This window comes from Carassius gibelio, chromosome A8 (genome assembly GCF_023724105.1).
Source record: "Carassius gibelio isolate Cgi1373 ecotype wild population from Czech Republic chromosome A8, carGib1.2-hapl.c, whole genome shotgun sequence".
In the NCBI taxonomy this organism is placed as follows: domain Eukaryota; kingdom Metazoa; phylum Chordata; class Actinopteri; order Cypriniformes; family Cyprinidae; genus Carassius; species Carassius gibelio.
Genome location: NC_068378.1, coordinates 2,975,169 through 3,000,872, shown reverse-complemented (window position 1 = coordinate 3,000,872; position 25,704 = coordinate 2,975,169). Strand labels below are relative to the sequence as shown.

The following is a 25,704-nucleotide window of genomic DNA, read 5'->3' as shown; positions in this document are numbered from 1 at the left end:
TTCTATACTGTAATAAATGCTATGTCAATTAGCACTGCATTGTTCATATACTTTATTTAACACCTGCTGGAGATGACTTGAAAAACATATATTGTTACAATCGTATGCTTTATGTCTTCGTGTTTCCAAAAGTTTTAGTTTAGTCACAGAGATTGCTGGACACTTTTGTCCATATTAGGAATTTCCTGGTATGACTTTCTATGTGAGTGCATCCTCTGGCTTTGAGTATGAATGAAACACACACTGCATGAGCGTTTAGCGCTCTCACCTTCTGGGTCCAAAAAAATATCAGGTCATGTGCAGAATATCCTGTCTCTCTGAGATTTAGAGATTTAATCTATATGTATTCACACCAGCTCCAGAAAATATTAAAGTGGGGGAGTGGGGGGTCCCCAGTGTCCCCTGAATAATCTATGCCCCTGGGTACATGTACACTTTCCATTGACAAAGTGATGTTAGATTTTGGAACAGACACTGCTGCCACTGCTTATTAAGCACCTGATGACAAAAATATGGAATTGCAGATTAATCAGCCTGATTGATATATTGTTCGGATTGTGGATGTGGGATTGAGAGATAATGGCACTGAACAAAATATCTGTAATTTGACTGGGTTTGACCTAGAAAGGAAAGATAATATTAGAATAGAAAATGGAATTTGTTGCAAGAGATGGAATAGCATTAGAAATTAACAAAAAAGAGGCCAGGCCTAAAAATAGACAGTTCACAAACATACACAGTGCAAAGAGTTTGCTGCAAAGCCAATTCTTCTCTTGATCTTACAAATTATTTACATTTGTAACTGGATATTTATAATCTCATTCACCTGACATGATAATGTTTATTAAATGCTACTAACAACTAGATTATTACACTCCCAGGTAAAAACGTGAGCGGTGCTTTTTCATTCTAATGTCACTTCCACAATGTACAGTGTTGTGGGCAGTTGTCAGCACAGCACATATTAATTAAAATAATTATTATTAAACAATAATTTAAACTGTGCCCATATCAAACTGTTTAAAAATGGGTTGTTTTTGGTTTTGGACAAATAAATTAAAATAAAAAGCAGAAGTGCTTATTGAAAATGCTAATTCATTCTCTCTTTCACTTTTCACCAGGAATATAGCTATTTCCCTGGAAATACCAGTAAACAAAGCAAAGCAGCACCTGATTTTGCAGCACTCATAATTAATCAGTTAAACCATAGCCTTTTCAAATGTGAGCTATATCTTAATTTGCATGTATATTATTATGTGAAAATCATCTTCTTTACTCACTTACAGAAAACAATATATTGATTTAAATTTTCTAAGAAATTTTCTTTGTTGGTAAAAGTCATATGTGAGTTGGTGTCAACAAACATGAATATCATTGTTATTTACACCAGAGACGACAAAGGCCTGCATAATGAGCTGCATAATGAGCTGCATAATGAGCTGCATAATGAGCTGCATAATGAGCCTCTCATTCAGCTGTGCCACTGTGAGGTGAGGAGTTACAAGAAAGAATGTGAGAATAAAATAAATCTATATAATTTTATGTTTGTAGTTTATTAAGAATATATTTAATTATCCCACAACATAATTTAATATCCACTTGGGGGAGCAGTTAAACAGTTTATTAGGGACAATCAAAGCTGACTTTCAAACTAATTTTTTGCATCCTTACTCCAGTCACACAATCCTTCAGAAATCCTTATAACAATCTTATTTTCTACAAAAAAATCTTATTGATATTATTATTATTATTATTAATGTTGAAAAGAGCTGATAATATTTTTCAGGTTTTTTTAGGGGGAATAAATTGAAAAACAGCATTGTCTGTTACATTTGTTACAGTTATCTCTATTTGTTACATTTATATTATTTACATCAAGCTTTTGAATGGTATAGTATTGTATATTGTTATTGAAACTTCATAATGTTTCACTTGATTATACATTTAATCAGGAATTATACTTTGGAAAAAGTCTAACTAGTAAAATGTTTACACGTTATGTGAAAACTAGTACAAGTATATAAATAAATAAAAAGAGACTTACTCATGTTTATGATCTCTGCTGAATAAAGTGCTTCATTCTTTTTTCTGAGGAAATTCATTTCTCAAATCCTCAACCACATCAAATCTTTTTGGTGTGATTTATGTCTTATTCCTCTCATCGCGAAGCAAACAGTGAAATAAAATAAAAACTTGAACAGTCCCGCTACTTTTTCTTCTGTGTGTGTTTATTCAAGCCACGCGCTTCAGTTTGAATCTGAATGGAGCGTTCAGCGCGGGGGCGTGGTCACATTAGATATAATGAAGGGAGACATGAAAAATAGACATCGCGTTGTTTTCATATGGATTAATTTATCACAGAATATTTGTTTTCGGCAGCACTTGTTTAGTTTAAAAGTAGACATTTCAGGCTTTCTATAGATATCTCTCTCATGTCTCTTCGTTGAGTATTCACGGAGTTACACTTCATTTTAATGACGTGTTTGTACATGAAGATCAGAGCAGACAAAGGCTGCAGACAGCGCACCTTGTTCGTTATCTTTATTTTATAAGTGCACAAAGGTTTTTTGTTATGTCTGTATCCAAAAAAAAGTAGACCCTTTACAGATTCGATTGATGTATTGCTCTTATCTGTACGATTAAAACTGAGAGTGTAATTTAAGTCAAAAATTGGTAGGGATCACTGACAACACGTCTTGGAGACAATTGGGATGTTTGAATAATGAGCCTCCTAGTGTTCCAGAAATAAACATTTTTTTTTTCTTTTTTTTTAAACATTTATATATTTTGAAAACATTGTCCACATTTAGTTACTTTTGAATCCTCTCATTCCTTGGCTTGCGCCGATTCTGGCAATATGTCATTGTCCAAATAAAATTCTTTGCTACTCCTCCTACAAAGGTCTTTTTTCGACTGGAGTGAAAGAACAACCAGGAAATTACAAAGAAAGACAATAATGGATGGGATGGAAATTTTACTTATAGTTATACTTTTCTTCTTAAATGTGTGTGTATATATATATATATATATATATATATATATATATATATATATATATACATATTTACATTTACATTTACATTTATTCATTTAGCAGATGCTTTTATCCAAAGTGACTTACAGATGAGGACAGTGGAAGCAAAAAGAGCAATGATATATAAGTGCTATAATAAGTCTCAGTTAAACAGTACACATAGCAGGGGATTTTAAATAATATAATGAATAAAAATAAAAAGTAGAATAGAAAAAGAATAGAGCAATCTAGAGTTAGAGGTCTTTTTTTAATTGTATAATAAATGAAAAGAAAACAGATTGAGTAAAAAATTATATATATATATATATATATATAATTCTAATTATATAATTTTTTTTAAAAGTACAATAAAAATATATAATCTATTTTTTATAATGGATTATATATTTGTAATAATAACTGGAATCATCTTAGATATCTTGCTTAAAAATTATAAAAAAAAAACAAAAAAAAAACAAGCATTCATTCTCAAGAGAAAGGTTTGTCAAGTGCAACAGTTAGACACAGATGAGACACAAAGATTAAAATGCAACAATTTAATTACAAAAAAAACTTTTTGCCTAATGATGTGATGAAGAGAGGAATTAAAGGGAAGTTATCTTACCAGCACTTTGGGGCTTCTCTTGGGATGCAAAACTCCTGCGAGACAGTGGCAGAGAGAAAGAGAAATCATCACCTTCATATCATACAACACACGGCCACTCATATCAGATGCTGTCCTGAGCAGAGCCTCAGTCTGAGCACTGGAGAGCAATGTGTGTTCATGCATCAGCTGCTGCTGAGGATCCTGCACCACCCACTCACATGCAAGCATGCACACACATGCACACACACATGCACACACACACACACGCGCGCGCACACGCACACACGCACACACGTGCGCACACACACGCGCGCGCGCGCAGACACACACACGCACGCACACACACACACCATTTTTATGAAATACCTAAAATGTCTGTTTACACACAGAGTGGGTAAAATAATTATTTGATCCCCTGCTGATTTTGTAAGTTGTGTAGGTGGGCAAACTTAAATTAAGGGTCTTTCATTTTTATGGTTGGCTTATTTTAACAGAGAGAGACAGAATATGAACCAAAAAAAAAAAAACACAGTATATAAAGGTTAGAAATTGATTTGCATTTCAATGAATTAAATAATTATTTGATTCCCAAGCAAAACATGACTTAGACTACGTTCACACTGCTATCCTTAGTGCTCAGTTACAATTTTATTATCAGATCAGATTTTTTTGTGTGTGTAGCTGTTCACATTGTTGTTTTAAATGTGGTCAGTATAAGTTTTACAGTGTGAACACATGGTTCTGAAGTAACCCGCATAGTTCCTACAAAAAGTGTATGCTTTATATGGTACAAACATATATCCTCATAACTACAGCAAAAGCATCGAAATTCAAGCTGATTTCTAAAACTCTTAGCTCTACAACAGCTTTCTGTTTGTTCACTAGAAATAATATGAGTATCGTCATGGAAACAAACGAAGGCTGACCGTGTGTGTGTGTGTGTGTATTCCTAGACCAGCAGCATTTCTCAACAGCATCCCCCTCACACACACATTGAGTTTACAAGTATTATGAGTTTATTCAGTAGGTGTAATGGTTTTTCTACTGTACAAACTGTGTTTCTCCTAACCCTAACCTTACACCCAAACCCAGTTTTCAAGACTGATCTTGCTTGTCTCATTCTCATCCGTATTTGTACTGTATTGTGAGCACTTACTGTGTTTATTTGCCTCCTTATGTAAATACCAGGTACACACAAACACACACAGTGTTGAGAAGTAACTAGTTATAACAAAATTATGTAATTCAATTACAAAATATAACTGTATTCGGTTACAGTAACTGAAAAATAAGTTCAATTAAATTAGTTACTTCTGGAAATGTTAAAGATTGCAAAGGGAGTTATGTCTGAATATTTTCTCACACACACACACACACACATGCATAGAATTGATTTTTTTCTTTCCCAAAATTGCATTGACTGCTCAAAAATATGAGACACCAATTTCAAGAGAATAGAACAGATGCTTATAATTTGTTTCCTGTTTGGTTTTGTGTATATGCTTTATTTATTTTTTATGTTAACTGTGAATGTTTAACAGTTAAAAACATGTTAGAAATTTAGAAAATAAAATCATTAAGTAATCAAATGTAATCAGTTACATTATTTTAATAAAGTAACTAAAATAATTACACTACTTATTACATTTTAAATTGTGTAACTTGTAATATGTAAGATATTACATTTCCCAACACTGCACACACACAATTCACACAACTCTCTGAACATCAGTTTATTCAGTTTATAATATGGACAGATATAAGACAGAAGGCATACAGATCAATCCTCCACATTGCTAGATACCTGCTGATTGATCACAGCCTACAGGCTTTTATAGACTTGGACAAATCAAAGCAAACGTGTGGTATTAGTCAAATCAATGAAAATATAGAGGAGTGGCATGTTTCTGGCCTGTTTACCACAGCGATTCCCAGAAATTATGTACAGTTTGTGTGTACAGAACTTTTGGACAATGCCTGCAGAGGGTGCCAGTTGTTTTAAAATTGGTCTATTAATGGGTTTCATGGATTCTCATCTGTGGAATGTGCCACTTCTGTTATTTTGCTGGTTAATCGACACAAAATGCAAAATGCAATTGAGGATTTTTTTTTTTTTTTTTTTATCATGAAAGCACTAAACTCAATATTTTAACCGTTGCCAAGCAATGCTAACATACAGTTGCTGTCAGAAGTTTACATTTACATTACATTTAGACATTAAGCTGACACCTTTATCCAAAGCGACTTACAAATGAGGACAATGGAAGATATAGCAATTTTTGCAACAGAGCAATAATATTCAAGTGCTATAACAAGTCTCAGTTAGCTTAACGCAGAACACTGTAATGCCGCACCAGCAGAGGGAGCCCTCACCTGAGTACTGACTGTTCACCGCTCCCTCTGTTTCTACACTCATTTCCTGTTTGACACTATTTAACATGAGTCAGCATGTTTACTCATTGCGAAGTATTGCCAGTTTACCTGCCTTACCAAGCATTTTTCCCATTGTTATTCTGTCTGTCTGCCTGCCTGTTTGTGTATGATTCTGCCTGTCTTCACATTTCTGATTCTTGGATTGCCCCATTGGATTTACTGCCTAATTGGACTGATGTTTGTGTTTGACGCATTCGCCTGCCTACTCGTCTCTGTCTTGTGGATTCCCCTTGTGTATGTTGAAAGATTGGACTGTTATTATGGTACTGACTCTCTGCCTGGTTTGACGATTCTGTCTCTAAGATCTTTCCCTAATAAATTTCTGCGAATGGATTTTAATATCGCCTCAGCCTCCTTGTTACATACACATGGCAATTTTTTTTTTTTTTATGTAATAATTAAAAAGAAAACAGAACGGAAAAAGAATAGAGGAAGCTAGTGTTAGAGGCCTTTTTTAACTTGTTTGTTGTTAATTGTATAATTCCTGATAATAAAATAATAATAAAAATGGTTAGAATATAAAAAGATTAAATAAGCTAAAGCATGTTTATTCTGAAATAGCCACAAACATCCGGGTTCTGAGGAATCCTACATGTTGATTCCCCACGTCAAATCGCAACTCGACGATCGGACCGTACAGTGAGCTCATAAAAATTGTGAGCTTTGGCTTTACATCGCATGCAATCTACTCGTACAGTGTGAGTTGGTACCTAGCTGAAATCGCACAGAAATCACACAGTGTATGCCCGGCTTAAGGACTTGAGACGGAGTTGGGAGATCCTTCCAAATGGAGGAAAAATTTAATATAAAAGTCTGTGATTTTTGTGATTTTCAGCCTCTTTTATATGAACAATAAAGCAACATTCACTTGCGGAATGCAAGCTTCTAGAGGGCACATAAGTCTGAAATAATTAATTTAAAGTAGTTAAAGGGGCACAGATCCACAGATGGTGGTTTTGTAGTAAAACATTAATGCCTTTAATTTTATGCGAGCAGCTATTGGTAGCCAGTGCAAATTGATAAACAAAGGTGTGGCGTGCATTCTATTCAGCTTGCTAAAATTTTATCTTGCTGCCACATTATGGAATAATTGTAAAGGTTTGATAGAACTGGCTGGAAGACCAAGAGAGCACTGCAATAGTCCAGTCTGGACAGAACAAGAGCTTAAACAGAGAGTTGTGAAGGATGTTTTGAAATAAAGGCCTGATCTTCTTGATGTTGAATAAAGCAAATCTGCAGGATCGGACAGTTTTAGCAATGTGTTCTGAGAAAGTTAGCTGATTATCAATCATAACTCCAACGTGCCTAACGGGATGGTGAAATTGTGGTGAAGCAATGGGTTTGATGGAACCACAAGTAGTTCTGTCTTGGCAAAGATGAAGTGAAGTGACATTCAGCCAAGTATAGTGACCCATACTCAGAATTTGTGCTCTGCATTTAACCCATCCGAAATGCGCACACACACAGAGCAGTGAACACACACACACTGTGAGCACACACCCGGAGCAGTGTTCATCATTTATGTTGCGGCGCCCGGGGAGCAGTTGGGGGTTCGATGCCTTGCTCAAGGGCTCCTCAGTCGTGGTATTGAAGTTGGAGAGAGAGCTGTTCATGCACTCCCCCCACCCACAATTCCGTCTGGCCCGAGACTAGAACCCACAACCCTTCGATTGGGAGTCCAACCCTCTAACCATTAGGCCACGACTTCCCCAAAATAAAGCAACGTGAGTTTAATAAAGCAAGATGAGTTTAAGGTGATGGTCTTTCATCCAGCAAGATGTCTGTTAGACAAGCTGAGATGTGAGCACCTATCGTTGGATCATCTTTATGAAATGAGAGGTAGAGTTGAGTGTCATCAACATAGCAGTGATATGAAAAGCCCTATTTCTGAATGACAGAACCTAGTGATTTCATGTAGATAGAGAAGAGAAGTGGTCCAAGAACAGAGCCCTGAGGCACCCCAGTAGTGAGATGATGTGACTTAAATACCTTACCTCTTCAAGATAACTGCAAGGACCTATCTGAGAGATAAGACTCAAACCACTGGAGTGCAGTCCCTGAGATGCCCTTTGCCAGTAGGGTTGACAGGAGAATTTGGTGGTTCACTGTCTCAAAAACAGCGGACAGATCAAGCAAGATAAGTATTGAAGATTTGGAAAACACTCTTGTCAGTCTTAAGGCTTCAACAACTGAGAGCAGGACAGTCTCGGTCGAATGTCTACATCTGAAGCCAGATTGGTTACTGTCCAGGAGATTTTTCTGTGTCAGAAAGGCAGAGACTTGGATAAACACTGCTTGTTTAAGTGTTTTTGCAATGAAAGGAAGAGGGGAAAGGGTTGGTCTCTTAAGAAGTGGGGTAATACGAGCCTGCCTAAATACTGAGGGGGAAAAAAAGTGTGAAGGGATGTGTTAATGATGTGAGTAAGTGCTGGTATAGTTGCAGGAGAAATTGCTTGAAGGAGACGAGATGAAATAGGATCAAGCAGACAAGTAGTAGGATGATGAGAAAAGCATGAGTTTGGGGACTTGAAGAGTGGAGAGTAAAGAGAAGGATGTGAATGAGTATATGTTTGCTGGTAAGATGTATTTGACAGTTTGTGGTGTGGCAAATTGTGCACTCATTTTCTCATTTTATTAATGAAGAATGTGGCAAAGTCATCATCTGTTGATGAAGGAGGGGGAGTAAGAGGACAAAGGAGGGAGGAAAATGTTTTAAATAGCATGCAAGAATTAGATGAATTGTAAATTTTTTAGAATAGTATGTTCTTTTAGCAGTGGAGACATTAGCAGAGAAGGAAGAGAGGAGTGACTGATACACATGAAGGTCAGTTGTATTTTTTATTTTTTTGCGCCACACCCTTTTAGCAGCACTGAGCTTATAACGATGCTTGTGGAGAACATCAGACAGCAAAGGGCCTGAAAGGGTGGTACAGCCTGGCCTGGAAGAAAAGGAGCAAACAATGTCTAATGAAGATGTAAGAGTGGAACAGAAAGTATCAGTTACACTGTTAACATCAAGAGATGCTAACTCTTTAGGGGAGGAAACAAAAATTTAACCATAGCAGATAGCCGAGAGGATTGTGAGTGAGCATAGGTTATGTCAAAAGATGACATGTGGAGGGGTAAGTGATGTGTCAGGGACCATGCCAGGGACACTGCTCAACTGATAATGTACTGGTTACTCCGCTGCACACCTCGGATCATTTCTTCCTCACTCTTAAACTCAACATTAAGTTATTAAATTAAATTTTAATTTAATTTAATTTAATTTTTAATTAAATTTTTTAATTTAAATTTTAAGTACATTATCAGTTGAGCAGTGTCGTGTATAAATAAGGTCCAGTTGGTTCCTTATTTGTGAGTAGCAGTAGTTGACGAGATCATAAGAGGTATGCAGAGTGTGGAAGTCCGCAGGTTTATCTAGGTGGATGCTGAAGTCTCCAAGCATAACTAGGGTACTAACATCTTCAGGAAAGTTTGAAAGCAGTACATTCATCCAATAAGTTACTAAGTGGTCCTGGGGTTCGGTAAACAGCAACAAATTAGTGACTGAATGTGATTCAAATGAGCTGCTAATACCAAGAGAAGGTAAAGGAACAAATTTCCAATCATTAGAGAAAAGCAGACCAGTACCTCCACCTCTTCCATTCAGAAGGCCAGTGTAGGAAAATAAGAAATTATTCGAGAGTGCTGCAGGTGTAACAGTGTCCTCTGGTTGATCCTCTAGTCAGGGCCATGAGGTTTAGTCTTGAATGACTAGTAATAAATGTAATTAAATCTACTTTGTTTATTGCAGACTTACAATTCCAGAGACCAATAGAAAAAAAAGAAAAGTGTGGGGCCTGGTCCTCTCTCGTCCTTCACTGTCGTAGCTCCTCTTTTGTATCCCTCCGATCTCCTCCGTGGGACTCGAGACCGGTGAGTGGAGCAGGTGTCGCTCATTTCCCAATCACTCCACCGGCCTCGAACCGTTCCCACAGCCCTCATCCCCGACCCCAACCCAGCACAGAGACCAAACACAACTTCAGTACGTCTCAAGACAGTACACAAAAAAAGCAATTGCTAGCAATCGAAACTGTGCTAAACACTAATGAGACAAGAAATAAATATATCTACAATCTGCTTTTAACTTTGGCTGATAGACTGCTTCCCTCAAATAGTATTTCTTTACACTGTATTTTGCTAGCACTAAGACACACTTTACTGTTTATCACAACAAAGGGCTAAGCAATAGTGATGCGCGGGTAGACTTTTTTTCCAACCCACGGATCCCGCTTTTCTGAAATTATTTGGCCTGCCACAGCTCACCCTGCAAATAAAGGACAATTTCTTGACCCACCCCATGCATCGGGGACATCACAGAAGTTACGTTGCTGCTTAGACCTTCATATTGTAACCTTATCAAAGAACCTAATAAAATATGAAAATATTTTCACCGAATCCATTGACTCATATTTCTCGTTCACTGAAGTTCCTCCCTCCACAGCAGCGCGCGAGCTTGGCGCTATTAGCAGCGCATGCGCAGCTCGTGAACAGCTCTGTGAACTGTTTCATCCTGTCAAAGAGTTACTCAAGATGTGACAGAGCATGTGATTTGTTGAATGTAGTGAACGAATACGATCTTCTCGTAGGTAAATGAGTTGAATGAACTGATACATCTCATTCGAGAACAAAATGAATGACAGCATCAGTCGGCCAAGCATGTATATCTCGATCAGCAATCAGCAGATACAAAGCGCAGTTATAGGGGCACATACGTTTTCATATTTAGCATACAGAACATAACTCCACATTTAATCCCTGATTATTTAATGTGAATATATAATACATGAACTGCCTGACCAAACAATTAAAATGTTTAATGATGCAAGAAAACCTTGTTCTTTGTTCACAGGAACAACTTATTTAGACTATTTATTTAATGCGATTATACATACATTTTAGTAAAGCCAAATCAGTTTTTGTCACAAGTAAATACGTTCGTTGACTTAAAACAACAAAATACATTCTTTTTCGCCTCCTGCTGTGGCGTATTTGTGTAATCACTAAAAATAACTTTAAAGAGGTGTGTGAACTTGCAAGCACGATGTCAGACACTGTAATATGCTCTGGTCCCCTCCCTGCTTACCGTGGTGACGAGATGCATAGCAGATTGTCATCACTCAATGGCTGGATGTCTAAGTGGTGCCCACAGAATAACATAGGTTTCATAGACAATTGTACAAGCTTTTGGGGCAGACCTGACCTGTTTAAAAGAGATGGTCTTCATCCCTCCTGGGGTGGCGCCACTCTTTTCTCTAGAAATATGGCACATAGTCTTAGTGTTTATACTTGACTAACTGGGGCCCAGGTCAGGAAGCAGACAGACTGGCTAAACCGACCGCCTCACGTCACAGAGGTCAGTTAATTCTCAGCACATAGAGACTCTTTCACCTAAATATCACACTATAGAGACTGTGTCTGTTCCCCGAACTAGAAAATACAAAAAACGTCCAAACCAAGTTAAGATTAACAATTTAATTGAGGTTCAACAAATAAAAAACAGAAGAAATATGGATAAACAAATGATAAAGCTTGGCTTATTGAATATCAGATCCCTTTCTACTAAAACACTTTTTGTAAATAATATGATAACTGATCATAATATAGATGTACTCCGTTTGACAGAAACTTGGCTAAAACCTGATGATTACATTATTTTAAATGAGTCCACCCCCCAAGATTACTGTTATAATCATGAGCCGCGTCTAAAAGGCAAAGGGGGAGGTGTTGCTTCAATTTATAACAACGTTTTCAGGATTTCTCAGAGGGCAGGCTTCAAGTATAACTCGTTTGAAGTAATGGTGCTTCATATAACATTATCCAGAGAAACCAATGTTAATGATAAATCCCGTTATGTTTGTATTGGCTACTGTATACAGGCCACCAGGGCACCATACAGACTTTATCAAAGAGTTTGGTGATTTTACATCCGAGTTAGTTCTGGCTGCAGATAAAGTTTTTAATAGTTGGTGATTTTAATATCCATGTTGATAATGAAAAAGATGCATTGGGATCAGCATTTATAGACATTCTGAACTCTATTGGGGTTAGACAACATGTTTCAGGACCTACTCATTGTCAAAATCATACTCTAGATTTAATACTGTCACATGGAATTGATGTTGATAGTGTTGAAATTATTCAGCCAAGTGATGATATCTCAGATCATTATTTAGTTCTGTGCAAACTTCATATAGCCAAAATTGTAAATTCTACTTCTTGTTACAAGTATGGAAGAACCATCACTTCTACCACAAAAGACTGCTTTTTAAGTTATCTTCCTGATGTATCAGAATTCCTTAGCATATCCAAAACCTCAGAACAACTTGATGATGTAACAGAAACTATGGACTCTCTCTTTTCTAGCACTTTAAATAAAGTTGCTCCTTTACGCTTAATGAAGGTTAAGGAAAACAGTTTGACACCATGGTATAATGAGCATACTCGCACCCTAAAGAGAGCAGCCCGAAAAATGGAGCGCATCTGGAGAAAAACAAAACTAGAGGTATTTCGTATTGCTTGGCGGGAAAGTAACATATCCTACAGAAAAGCATTAAAAACTGCTAGATCCGATTACTTTTCTTCTCTTTTAGAAGAAAACAAACATAACCCCAGGTATTTATTCAATACAGTGGCTAAATTAACGAAAAATAAAGCCTCAACAAGTGTTGACATTTCCCAACACCACAGCAGTAATGACTTTATGAACTACTTTACTATTACAGATAAAATTGCAACCATTCAGCCGTCAGCTACAGTATCACATCAGACAGTGCACTATAGACCCCCTGAGGAACAGTTCCACTCATTCTCTACTATAGGAGAGGAAGAATTGTATAAACTTGTTAAATCATCTAAACCAACAACATGTCTGTTAGACCCTATACCATCTAACCTCGTAAAAGAGGTGCTTCCAGAAGTCATAGATCCTCTTCTGACTATTATTAATTCCTCATTGTCATCAGGATATGTCCCCAAAACCTTCAAACTGGCTGTTATTAAGCCTCTCATCAAAAAAACACAAATTGATCCCAAAGAACTAGTTAATTATAGACCAATCTCGAATCTCCCTTTTCGGTCCAAGATACTAGAAAAGGTGGTATCCTCACAATTATATTCCTTCTTAGAGAAAAATGGTATACGTGAGGATTTCAAGTCAGGATTTAGACCGTATCATAGTACTGAGACTGCTCTCCTTAGAGTTACAAATTATCTGCTCTTATCATTTGATTGTGGTTGTATCTCTCTATTAGTTTTTTTTGGATCTTAGTGCTGCTTTTGACACAATTGACCACAACATTCTTTTGCATAGACTTGAACACTTTGTTGGCATTAATGGAAGTGCATTAGCATGGTTTAAATCGTACTTATATGACCGCCATCAGTTCGTAGCAGTGAATGAAGATGTATCATATCGATCACAAGTGCAGTATGGAGTACCTCAAGGCTCAGTACTAGGGCCGCTACTCTTCACGCTTTATATCTTACCCTTGGGAGATATCATCAGGAAACATGGTGTTAGCTTTCACTGTTATGCTGATGATACTGAGCTCTATATTTATTTGCGGCCCGGTGAAACACACCAATTTGAAAAAACAATGGAATGCATAGTCGGTATTAAAAACTGGATGACAAGTAATTTCTTACTGCTAAATTCTGAAAAAACAGAGGTGTTAATTATAGGACCTAAAAACTCTGCTTGTAATAACCTAGAACACTGTCTGAGACTCGATGGCTGCTCTGTCAATTCTTCGTCATCAGTTAGGAACCTAGGTGTGCTATTTGATCGCAATATTTCCTTAGAAAGCCACGTTTCTAGCATTTGTAAAACTGCATTTTTCCATCTCAAAAATATATCTAAATTACGGCCTATGCTCTCAATGTCAAATGCAGAAATGTTAATCCATGCATTTATGACCTCAAGGTTAGATTATTGTAATGCTTTATTGGGTGGTTGTTCTGCACGCTTAGTAAACAAACTACAGCTAGTCCAAAATGCAGCAGCAAGAGTTCTTACTAGAACCAGGAAGTATGACCATATTAGCCCGGTCCTGTCCACACTGCACTGGCTCCCTATCAAACATCGTATAGATTTTAAAATATTGCTTATTACTTATAAAGCCCTGAATGGTTTAGCACATCAGTATTTGAATGAGCTCCTTTTACATTATAATCCTCTACGTCCACTACGTTCTCAAAACTCAATTTTATAATACCTAGAATATCAAAATCAACTGCGGGCGGCAGATCCTTTTCCTATTTGGCGCCTAAACTCTGGAATAACCTACCTAACATTGTTCGGGAGGCAGACACACTCTTGCAGTTTAAATCTAGATTAAAGACCCATCTCTTTAACCTGGTATACACATAACATACTAATATGCTTTTAATATCCAAATCCATTAAAGGATTTTCAGGCTGCATTAATTAGGTAAACCGGAACCGGGAACACTTCCCATAACACCCGATGTACTTGCTACATCATTAGAAGAATGGCATCTACGCTAATATTAGTCTGTTTCTCTCTTATTCCGAGGTCACCGTAGACACCAGATCCAGTCTGTGTCCAGATCAGAGGGTCACTGCAGTCACCCGGATCCAGTACGTATCCAGACCAGATAGTGGATCAGCACCTAGAAAGGACCTCTACATCCCTGAAAGACAGCGGAGACCAGGACAACTAGAGCCCCAGATACAGATCCCCTGTAAAGACCTTGTCTCAGAGGACCACCAGGACAAGACCACAGGAAACAGATGATTCTTCTGCACAATCTGACTTTGCTGCAGTCTGGAATTGAACTACTGGTTTCGTCTGGTCAGAGGAGAACTGACCCCCAACTGAGCCTGGTTTCTCCCAAGGTTTTTTCTCCATTCTGTCACCGATGGAGTTTCGGTTCCTTGCCGCTGTCGCCTCTGGCTTGCTTAGTTGGGGTCACTTCATCTACAGTGATATTGTTGACTTGATTGCAAATATATGCACAGACACTATTTAACTGAACAGAGATGACATCACTGAATTCAATGATGAACTGCCTTTAACTATCACTTTGCATTATTGACACACTGTTTTCCTAATGAATGTTGTTCAGTTGCTTTGACGCAATGTATTTGTTTAAAGCGATATAAAAATAAAGGTGACTGACTTTGACTTTGACTTTGACTTTGAATGGTCACTGAAAAAATCATTTTGGTGAACGAACTGAAAATAATCGAATCTCTTGAAAGAATCTAAATTTCCACCACTAAATTCCACACAACATAAATGTAGTTTTTAGTGACCTGCCCAAACCCCCCACAACCCCCCCCCCCCCCCCCAAAAAAAAGTGCCAATTTTTATGAGACAACCCGCGCATCACTACTAAGCAAGTGCATGACACTGACAAAGTGTGCAATATAGTACGAGGCCAAATGCAACTTCAGCATGTCTCAACACAGACATACATTCATACATGTTTACATACAGCTTACCAAATCCGCAAAATGTGAACACTTTTCACAAAATAATTGCATCTTATTTTTTATTTAGTACAGCCTTAAACAAGCAATTTAACATTTAAGATGTTTACATATAGTCCACAAGTTAAAAACGAATAATAATGTGTAGAAACTGGCGACACATTAAAAGACCTCAGATTGGCTGCGATTGGCTACAATGCTCAACTCTGTATAAGTAGACTGCAAGTATTTTCATTACTCAGTAATACTATATTGTACATTTTGCAGGTTTATTTATTTTCTTTTGTATTTATTCCTAATTGGAACGCTGATCAGTAAACTCTGATCCGACGCTGGTCAGTAAAGCTGATTCTGTCTGTGGAAATGCATGCGCTCACCTCTTTGCACCAGCAGAGTAACTTCACTCCCTCGTGGACATTTGCTGAGGAGATCCACAATCTGGTTGTGGCTCATGCCCTGTGCGTTCCTCTTGTTGACTTCTAACAGGATGTCTCCCTCCTTCAGCCCTCGGCAGCGTGGGTAATCCACAATTTGCTTTACCTTCTGCCCTCCACCAGCCAGACTGTCTGCGATGGTAAAGCCAAAGCCCTTGTCGCCCTTCTCGATGTGGACCGTGATCAGCTCGGGCTGCGTGGCTATGGAAGATGCCAGTGTCACCACATCACTGGTGTAAGTGAGACCGCTGTTGGCCGTGGTCATCAGAGTGCTGTCTGCAGAGGGGCCATACGGGACAGGCTCAACGGTCCTGCCACCAGATGCCATCTGAACTGCCAGGCCAGGGATGGGCTCCAAGCCTTCCTGATTGTTCACTATGATAGGCTCTTTGTCCAAAATGGCCACTGAGGTCACCAGGCTGGTGTTAGGGTCATCGGGGTCAAAGGGCAGAGGATAGCCACGGCACAGCTCCAACTGGACCATGGAGCCGATGGGGATGGACTGGAATATCTTCACCACCTGAGCATGAGTGTAACCCAGAACTATGGTGTCATTCACACTGACTATGACATCACCTGCAGGAGACACACACACACGTGTTAGAGAAACAGCCGCACCACTCTAGTCATGTGCAAATGTGATGTGCATCACAAATAAAACCTTAATGAAAATTATGGGCTGAAACCAAAAATGTAAGAATACTTGGCAGAAAAAAAAAAAATCTATATATATATATATATATATATATATATATTAGGGGTGTAACGATACGCGTATTCGTATTGAACGAGGCTTCCGGTTCGGTACGCAGTACCCCTTATGTACCGAACGGTTCATTGGACTAATTAATTATATTTGGGGAAAAACAAAAGTGAAATATAATGATATGCGTTCAACAAGGGAGCCCAATAACCCAAACGATGTAACAGGCAACGCCCCTGACACCCCCGAAGAAGAAAAAAGCACCAACTTATATATTTATGTTAGGCTACTCAGTCAGGCGCTCGCTCACTCAGTACGCGCTGAGTGAGCGAGCAGCTCATGTGCAGTACGCGGTGGCCAATGCGTTTAACAGACCAGAAGTAGAAGATCGCAGCATTTAGACAGACATTTCCAACGGATTCAAACAGGGCAAAAGACATCACCGCAGCGATCGGTAGGCTTCATTTACGTTATAGTCGCGGATATGAGACCTTACTATTTACCATTCATTCTGTCATCACCATTATAGCTTACTGGAAATCCAAAGTGCACCCAAACACCAGACCTTTTGGTTATTGGAGGATCTTCTTTTTCTGGTCTGTTAAATGCATTAGACATTTTGCAATGAGCCTTCAGCGCGTGCTGAGTGAGCGAGCGCCTTAGGGGCCGTTCACATATCGCGCTTAAAAACGATAGGCGCGTCTTTCTCCTCCTTTCCAAAGCGCTCAGGCAGAAGCGCTCATGAGGCGTCTGTCTTTTTTAAGGAACAATGACGTGCTCTCTCCATGAAGACGCGGAAATTTCAGCAAAGGATAAATGGATTTGCAGCTCTAAAAATCACTTGCAGTAGCTCTGCTACTAAATTTATTTCAATTTATTTATTGCAATCCATATACAACTATGATCAGCTGTTCCTTCATCTTGGCTGAGCTTTCAGCGTTGTTACGGGAAAGGATAAAGCTGATTGGTTAGTTCTTGTCACATGACCCGCGGTGCGCTTGCGGCATTCTGAAAAGTAGAGTTGTTTTTACATTTTGCTGTATCTAAAACGTACCGAACCGAACAGTGACATCAGTGTATCGTATCGAACCGAACCGTGAATTTTGTGAACCGTTACACCCCTAATATATATATATATATATATATATATATTAGTGCTGTCAATCGATTAAAAAAAAATAACGAATTAATCGCACAATTTTTTTTAATTAATCGCGATTAATCGCAATTAAAAGACTGAAACTTTTTGGATATGTAAATGTAAAATGTAAATAATTAATGTAAACTCAAGACAAAGAAACTATTTAAATTCAAAATATGATTGTTTATTGGAATTTTTGTTTAACTTGTAACACAGATTTTCTCATGTAAACAACATACCTGCAATAAACCATCAATATCCTCCAAATTAACTGTTGGCTTGAAAGCCATATTTATTACAGAAATAAAAACACAGGCATGTAAGTACCATTTGAATTTCAAAACAATCAATGCCAATAAAAAACAAAAATGATTTCCATGTTGAATTCTAAGTGGACTGCAAAAAGTATAGTCATTGCCAGTGCTTTAAGTGGGCTGGTATGCACTGGTACTCAGTACCGCCACTTCCAAATATAGCTCTTGAACGTACCGCCACCTCTCTGTGCGCCCAGAACGTGCTTTTAGCGTACCGGTACGCTCATTTGGACATCTGTTTTAATAGAGGTTTTAATCTTTTACCTGCACTGCCGATTTTCAGAGCGCCCTTCACAATGCAAGCTTCCTAATTCATCCCAGAAACTACATTACCCATTCACCCTTAAGTTATACAAGTGAATAGCGCATGTGTCGCTTTTCCCACTGTTAAGTGTCAACAACTCAACGTGGCCGGAGAAGGTGTGTGAAACTCGTTGTGAGTTATACTAAAGCAAAATCTTGAGTATTTATTGTCTGATAAACATTAAAAACTGTCTGCGGAGGTTGAATCGTCCTGCAGCCCCCGCTGGCTGCTCATTGGCTGCAGCATCTTTTTTCTAAGTTCTAAAAAAATACCGTAGACGGCAAGGCACAAATTTAGATATTCATTTATCTAATTAATCTATAGCCTATGCACGAAGACAATATGATCTTTTTGTCCCCTTTTTGTTTTAAAGCTTGATGAAGAGAGAGAGCGCAAGTTGCTGCAGCTGCGAGGAGGACAGTGATGCACGCGTACAGGAGTGATTGACAGTTCACGGCACTGTGTACAAAAAATACTCCGCTACACAATTATTTTGTTATTTTCGTTTAAGCTTATTAACGTTAGCGTTACAGAAAGGTCTGATTTACACACTGTTACAGTCATTGTTTTTTTATGTTTTTTAAACAATGACATTTGAGTTCATGATTTTAATGTTGCTGTTTCTTGTGGCAGACTAAATGAAGAGTAATGTTTCTTGTGGCAGACTGAAGAGTAATCCGGCAGAGTTTTATACTGAAACTTTCCGTCTAAAAGTCCTTCCTTGGTCTTATCCATATTTCTTTGCACGTTGAACACACATATGCCACAACTGGAAATAAAAAAAAAAAACTGCAACCGCGTTAATTGCGTTATTTTTTTTTAACGCATTAAATATTTCAAATTAATCGAATGCGTTAACGCGCTAATTTTGACAGCACTAATATATATATATATATATATATATATATATATAGAGAGAGAGAGAGAGAGAGAGAGAGAGGTATCATTCATCTTTCAGGATGTGTTACAGAAGAGAGAGTAAAATGCTGCACAGGCATGATTAGCTAAATACACACACTAAATGTTGAAAAGCATTTCTTGACCCACAGATTCTGCTCACAATTAATGCAAAAATGATGCGAAACATCAAAACTCCTTGTGGATTTCGTAATTTGATATGCAGTGTTTGTGAATAACTCTCTTGATTTTGAGGATAAATATGTAAGAGGGGTGGTGCTTTGATTTCAGTGTGGGAGGGGCTAAAGAAACCTGTGACAGGATGTGCAGACCTGTTTCCATCTTTCCGTCCACAGCGGCCGGTCCATCCAGCACCAGACTCTTGATCTGCAGGAACTCATCCGGCTCATCACCACCGACTACAGTAAAGCCAAAGCCTCGCCTGCTCTTCAGCAGCTTAGTGCTTATGAAGGTCCCCTTGAGTTCGGCTGGATTACGGGTAAAGAACGGCTTTCCTCCTGCTCAGATACACACACATACATACACTGATTCATTGCTTATTCAGTTCTGTCACCGACAATGCTGACAATTAGTCAATATTCTTGGTGGTTGCTTATAAATGGGAATGAAAGTGAGTGAAGTCTCACGCTTGGGGCCCGGGGCCTGAGGGGCCAATGGACTGCTCTGAGGGTCTCTGTATGTCTCCAGATGACTGGGCACATAAGAGCCGATCGCAGCACCGGCGGACGAGTGCTCCTCTATCCATTCTGACATGAACCAACAACACCAACAGAAGAGAAAGAAACATTAGTATAAGATGAGAACCATTTGATAATAAAATTGACATTGTATGTTGGCATGTCTGTATACAGGCCACCAGGGCACCATACAGACTTTATTAAAGAGTTTGGTGATTTTACATCCGAGTTAGTTCTGGCTGCAGATAAAGTTTTAATAGTTTATTAGTGATTTTAATATCCATGTTGATAATGAAAAAGATGCATTGGGATCAGCATTTATAGACATTCTGAACTCGACTGGGGTTAGACAACACGTTTCAGGACCTACTCATTGTCGAAATCATACTCTAGATTTAATACTGTCACATGGAATTGATGTTGATGGTGTTGAAATTATGCAGCCAAGTGATGATATCTCAGATCATTATTTAGTTCTGTGCAAACTTCATATAGCCAAAATTGTAAATTCTACTTCTTGTTACAAGTATAGAAGAACCATCACTTCTACCACAAAAGACTGCTTTTTAAAGGGATAGTTCACTCTCAAATAAAATTTTGCTATGTTTTAGCTTACCTCAAGGACATCCAAGATGTAGGTTTCTTTGTTTCCGCAGTATTTCCCATTTTGATATTTTTAGGTCAAACCGTTATTTTCTTGTCTGTGACTCATATAATGGAGGCCTATGGTCACCACCTCAAAGAGCATGCACAGAGGAGTCCAAATTAAACAATTCCCCATCATAAGTACGCACTGATGACCTAAGACATGAAACGAGCAGTTTGTGTAAGAAAATGAACAGTTTTTATATCGTTTTTACCTATTGTACACAACCACATCCAACAGATCTGAGTGCGCGAGTGTTGTGAGATGCCAACAGAAGTGGAGAGCATATGTTGTCATGAATGGAACAACTACAAGACGACGATGAGGACATTGACAGTATCGCATCACACACCTGCCTGACTGAAGATCCTGAGTTTTCTCCGCTGTTGAGACCCAGCGTTTTGCACGTTGTGTTTAGTTTGCCACGTATAAACTGGAGGCAACGTCCAATGCCAGAGGGATCCAATGGCACGCTGTCAATAGAGTGAGTAATGTGTTGTATTTTTATTATAATCGCAACGATTATAGGGTGCATAATAAACAAATTAATTAATTACAATTACTGCATTACATTTCAGACAGTGCAGATTGGTGGCGTATCATGTGGTAAACAGTAAACAATGAGTGACTATCACGAGCAAGAGATCACTTCCGGCTCTTTCCGCGCTTGCGCAGACTAAGCCAGAGCGCGTGCGCACGTCACATCAGGAAGCACTCGCGCACTCAGATCAGTTGGACGTGGTTGTGTACAAGAGGTAAAAACTATATAAATAATGTTCTTTTTCTTACACAAACCGCTTATGTTGTGTCTTAGGTCATCAATGTGTACTTACGATGGGGACTTGTTAAATTTAGACTCCTCTGTGCATGCTCTTTGAGGTGGAGACCATAGACATCAATTATATGAGTCACAAACAAGAACGGTTTGACCTAAAAATATCAAAATGGGAAATACTGCGGAAACAAAGAAACCTACATCTTGGATGTCCTTGAGATAAGCTAAAACATATCAAAATTTAATTTGAGAGTGAACAATGCCTTTAAGTTATCTTCCTGATGTATCCAAATTCCTTAGCATATCCAAAACCTCTTTTGTTACAATTTGATGATGTAACAAAAACTATGGACTCTCTCTCTTTTCTAGCATTTAAAATACAGTTTCTCCTTTACACTTAAGGAAAGTTAAGGAAAACAATCTGACATCATGGTATAATGAGCATACTCGCACCCTAAAGAGAGTAGCCCGAAAAATGGAGGGCAGCTGGAGGAAAACAAAACTAGAGGTATTTTGTATTGCTTGGCGGGAAAGTAACCTATCCTACAGAAAATCATTAAAAACTGCTAGATATGATTACTTTTCTTCTCTTTTAGAAGAAAACAAACATAAAACCAGCTATTTATTCAATACAGTGGCTAAATTAACGAAAAATAAAGCCTCAACAAGTGTTGACATTTCCCAACACCACAACAGTAATGACTTTATGAACTACTTTACTTCTAAAATCGATACTATTAGAGATAAAATTGCAACCATTCAGCCGTCAGCTACCGTATCACATCAGACAGTGCACTATAGACCCCCTGAGGACCAGTTCCACTCATTCTCTACTATAGGAGAGGAAGAATTGTATAAACTTGTTAAATCATCTAAACCAACAACATGTATGTTAGACCCTATACCATCTAAGCTCCTAAAAGAGGTGCTTCCAGAAGTCATAGGTCCTCTTCTGACTATTATTAATTCCTCATTGTCATTAGGATATGTCCCCAAAACTTTCAAACTGGCTGTTATTAAGCCTCTCATAAAAAAACCACAAATTGATCCCAAAGAACGTGTTAATTATAGACCAATCTCGAATCTCCCTTTTCTGTCCAAGATACTAGAAAAGGTGGTATCCTCACAATTATATTCCTTCTTAGAGAAAAATGGTATACGTGAGGATTTCCAGTCAGGATTTAGACCGTATTATAGTACTGAGACTGCTCTCCTTAGAGTTACAAATGATCTGCTCTTATCATCTGATCGTGGGTGTATCTCTCTATTAGTTTTATTGGATCTTAGTGCTGCGTTTGACACAATTGACCACAACATTGTTTTGCATAGACTTGAACACTTTGTTGGCATCAGTGGAAGTGCATTAGCATGGTTTAAATCGTACTTATATGACCGCCATCAGTTCGTAGAAGTGAAGGAAGATGTATAATATTGATCACAAGTGCAGTATGGAGTCAAGTCAAGTCAAGTGACCTTTATTTATATAGCTTTTTTAAACAAAATGCATTGTGTCAATAATGCAAAGTGACAGTTAAAGGCAGTTCATCATTGAATTCAGTGATGTCATCTCTGTTCAGTTTAAATAGTGTCTGTGCATTTATTTGCAATCAAGTCAATGATATCGCTGTAGATGAAGTGACCCCAACTAAGCAAGCCAGAGGAGACAGCGGCAAGGAACCGAAACTCCATCGGTGACAGAATGGAGAAAAAAACCTTGGGAGAAACCAGGCTCAGTTGGGGTCAGTTCTCCTCTGACCAGACGAAACCAGTAGTTCAATTCCAGACTGCAGCAAAGTCAGATTGTGCAGAAGAATCATCTGTTTCCTGTGGTCTTGTCCTGGTGTTACATTTTAATCCTCCACATCTGCTGCATTCTCAAAACTCAGGCAATTTGATAATACCTAGAATATCAAAATCAACTGCGGGCGGCAGATCCTTTTCCTATTTGGCACCTAAACTCTGAAATAACCTACCTAACATTGTTCGGGAGGCAGACACACTCTTGCAGTTTAAATCTAGATTAAAGACCAGTCTCTTTATCCTGGCTTACACATAACATACTAATATGCTTTTAATATCCAAATCCATTAAAGGATTTTTAGGCTGCATTAATTAGGTAAACCGGAACCGGAAACACTTCCCATAACACCCAATGTACTTGCTACATCATTAGAAGAATGGCATCTATGCTAATATTAGTCTGTTTCTCTCTTGTTCCGAGGTCACCGTAGACACCAGATCCAGTCTGTGTTCAGATCAGAGGGTCACTGCAGTCACCCGGATCCAGTACGTATCCAGACCAGATGGTGGATCAGCACCTAGAAAGGACCTCTACATCCCTGAAAGACAGCAGAGACCAGGACAACTAGAGCCCAGATACAGATCCCCTGTAAAGACCTTGTCTCAGAGGAGCACCAGGACAAGACCACAGGAAACAGATGATTCTTCTGCACAATCTGACTTTGCTGCAGTCTGGAATTGAACTACTGGTTTCGTCTGGTCAGAGGAGAACTGACCCCCAACTGAGCCTGGTTTCTCCCAAGGTTTTTTTCTCCATTCTGTCACCGATGGAGTTTCGGTTCCTTGCCGCTGTCGCCTCTGGCTTGCTTAGTTGGGGTCACTTCATCTACAGCGATATCGTTGACTTGATTGCAAATAAATGCACAGACATTATTTAACTGAACAGAGATGACATCACTGAATTCAATGATGAACTGCCTTTAACTATCCTTTTGCATTATTGACACACTGTTTTCCTAATGAATGTTGTTCAGTGCTTTGACGCAGTGTATTTTGTTTAAAGCGCTATATAAATAAAGGTGACTTGACTTGTCTCAAATGGAGTAACAGACATTTTTTACTGATATTTTCATCCAGCAAAGACTCATTAAATTGACCAAAATGTTATTTTTTTTTAATAAAAAAAAAAAAACAGTAAGTACATCAATAATCAGCATGTTCTGATGGATCATGTAACACTGAAGCCTGGAGCAAGGATGCTGAAATTTCAGCTTTAAATGTGAATAAATGAGACCTGTGCTGGCAAAATGAGCGTGAATGCACACAGGCTAATTTTGAGCTACAGGCAGAAAGAGAGAAACATTTTAATTTAAGTCATTCTACTAACTATAAGTAACTTGCCAGTCATTGTCATCTTGCAGTCATCAGAATATTAATAGACTGTCTGCTTCTAATGGACATTTAACTGACTATAAGTCACTTTGTAAGTACATTTCAAATTATTTGACTAACCCTAACAGTCCACTAGTACTCTAATGAGTAAGTTTACATGAAGTTGCAATGTTACTTATATTAAGCAAAAGGTAAGAAGTGGGTTATTAAATATAGTGTAAGCCATTTAATCTACTGTATGTAAGCATAGATGCAAAGAGCAGTGCTATGCTAATAAATATTACAATGTTACATAAGTAATAACAACACTACTGTGCAAAAGTCTTATGCATGTTAGTATTTTCACCACAAAAATAGTTTTAAGCCAGTTTTTTCAGAAGAAACATCAATATTTGATGTCACCATCCTTTGTGTGTGCAGATTATAGTTTTGCAAGAAGGTTTCTCAAGCGTCTTGGAGTTGTGGCCACATTTCTTCTGGATTTAGTCTGTCTTAAGTTTGTTCTGTTTCTTCATGTAATCACAGACAGACTGGATGATGATCAGATCAGATCTCTGTGAGCAGCACTGGCTGATGTCAGACTCCTAAACATACACAAATCACACTGGATTTTTGAATTAATGGCAAAATGAATGTTAGGAAATGTAGACTGATATTTCCTGCAGACACATTACTGCAAAAGATAGAAATAATGGACCTTTTTTTGTGTGTTAATTTCCTAATGGCCTAAGAGTTTTGACTTCCTTAGGGAAGTTGTGGCCTAATGGTTAGAGGGTTGGACTCCCAATCGAAGGGTTGTGGGTTCTAGTCTCGGGCCGGCAGGAATTGTGGGTGGGGGGAGTGCATGAGCAGTTCTCTCTCCACCTTCAATACCACGACTTAGGTGCCCTTGAGCAATGCATCGAACCCCCAACTGCTCCCCAGGCGCCGCAGCATAAATGATGAACACTGCTCCGGGTGTGTGCTCACAGTGTGTGTGTGTGTGTGTTCACTGCTCCTGGTTTGTGTGTGTGTTCACTGCTCTGTGTGTGTGCATTTCGGATGGGTTAAATGCAGAGCACAAATTCTGAGTATGGGTCACTTCACAGTGCTGTGAATGAGTTGGTAAG

At 38.4% G+C, this 25,704-nt stretch overlaps 1 protein-coding gene across 11 annotated transcripts in view; it reads right to left on the bottom strand.

The window, feature by feature from the left end:
- Positions 1 to 25,704, bottom strand: part of LOC128019171 (membrane-associated guanylate kinase, WW and PDZ domain-containing protein 1) — a 137,681-nt gene that overhangs the window by 34,307 nt on the left and 77,670 nt on the right. For all 11 annotated transcript variants that reach the window (XM_052605236.1, XM_052605238.1, XM_052605231.1 and 8 more), the window contains exons 10-13: positions 19,992 to 20,111; positions 19,677 to 19,862; positions 15,929 to 16,561; positions 3,639 to 3,673 (exon numbers count right to left, since the gene is read on the bottom strand). In XM_052605236.1, coding sequence (XP_052461196.1) covers positions 3,639 to 3,673; positions 15,929 to 16,561; positions 19,677 to 19,862; positions 19,992 to 20,111 — 974 coding nt within the window. The remainder of the gene's footprint in view (positions 1 to 3,638; positions 3,674 to 15,928; positions 16,562 to 19,676; positions 19,863 to 19,991; positions 20,112 to 25,704) is intronic.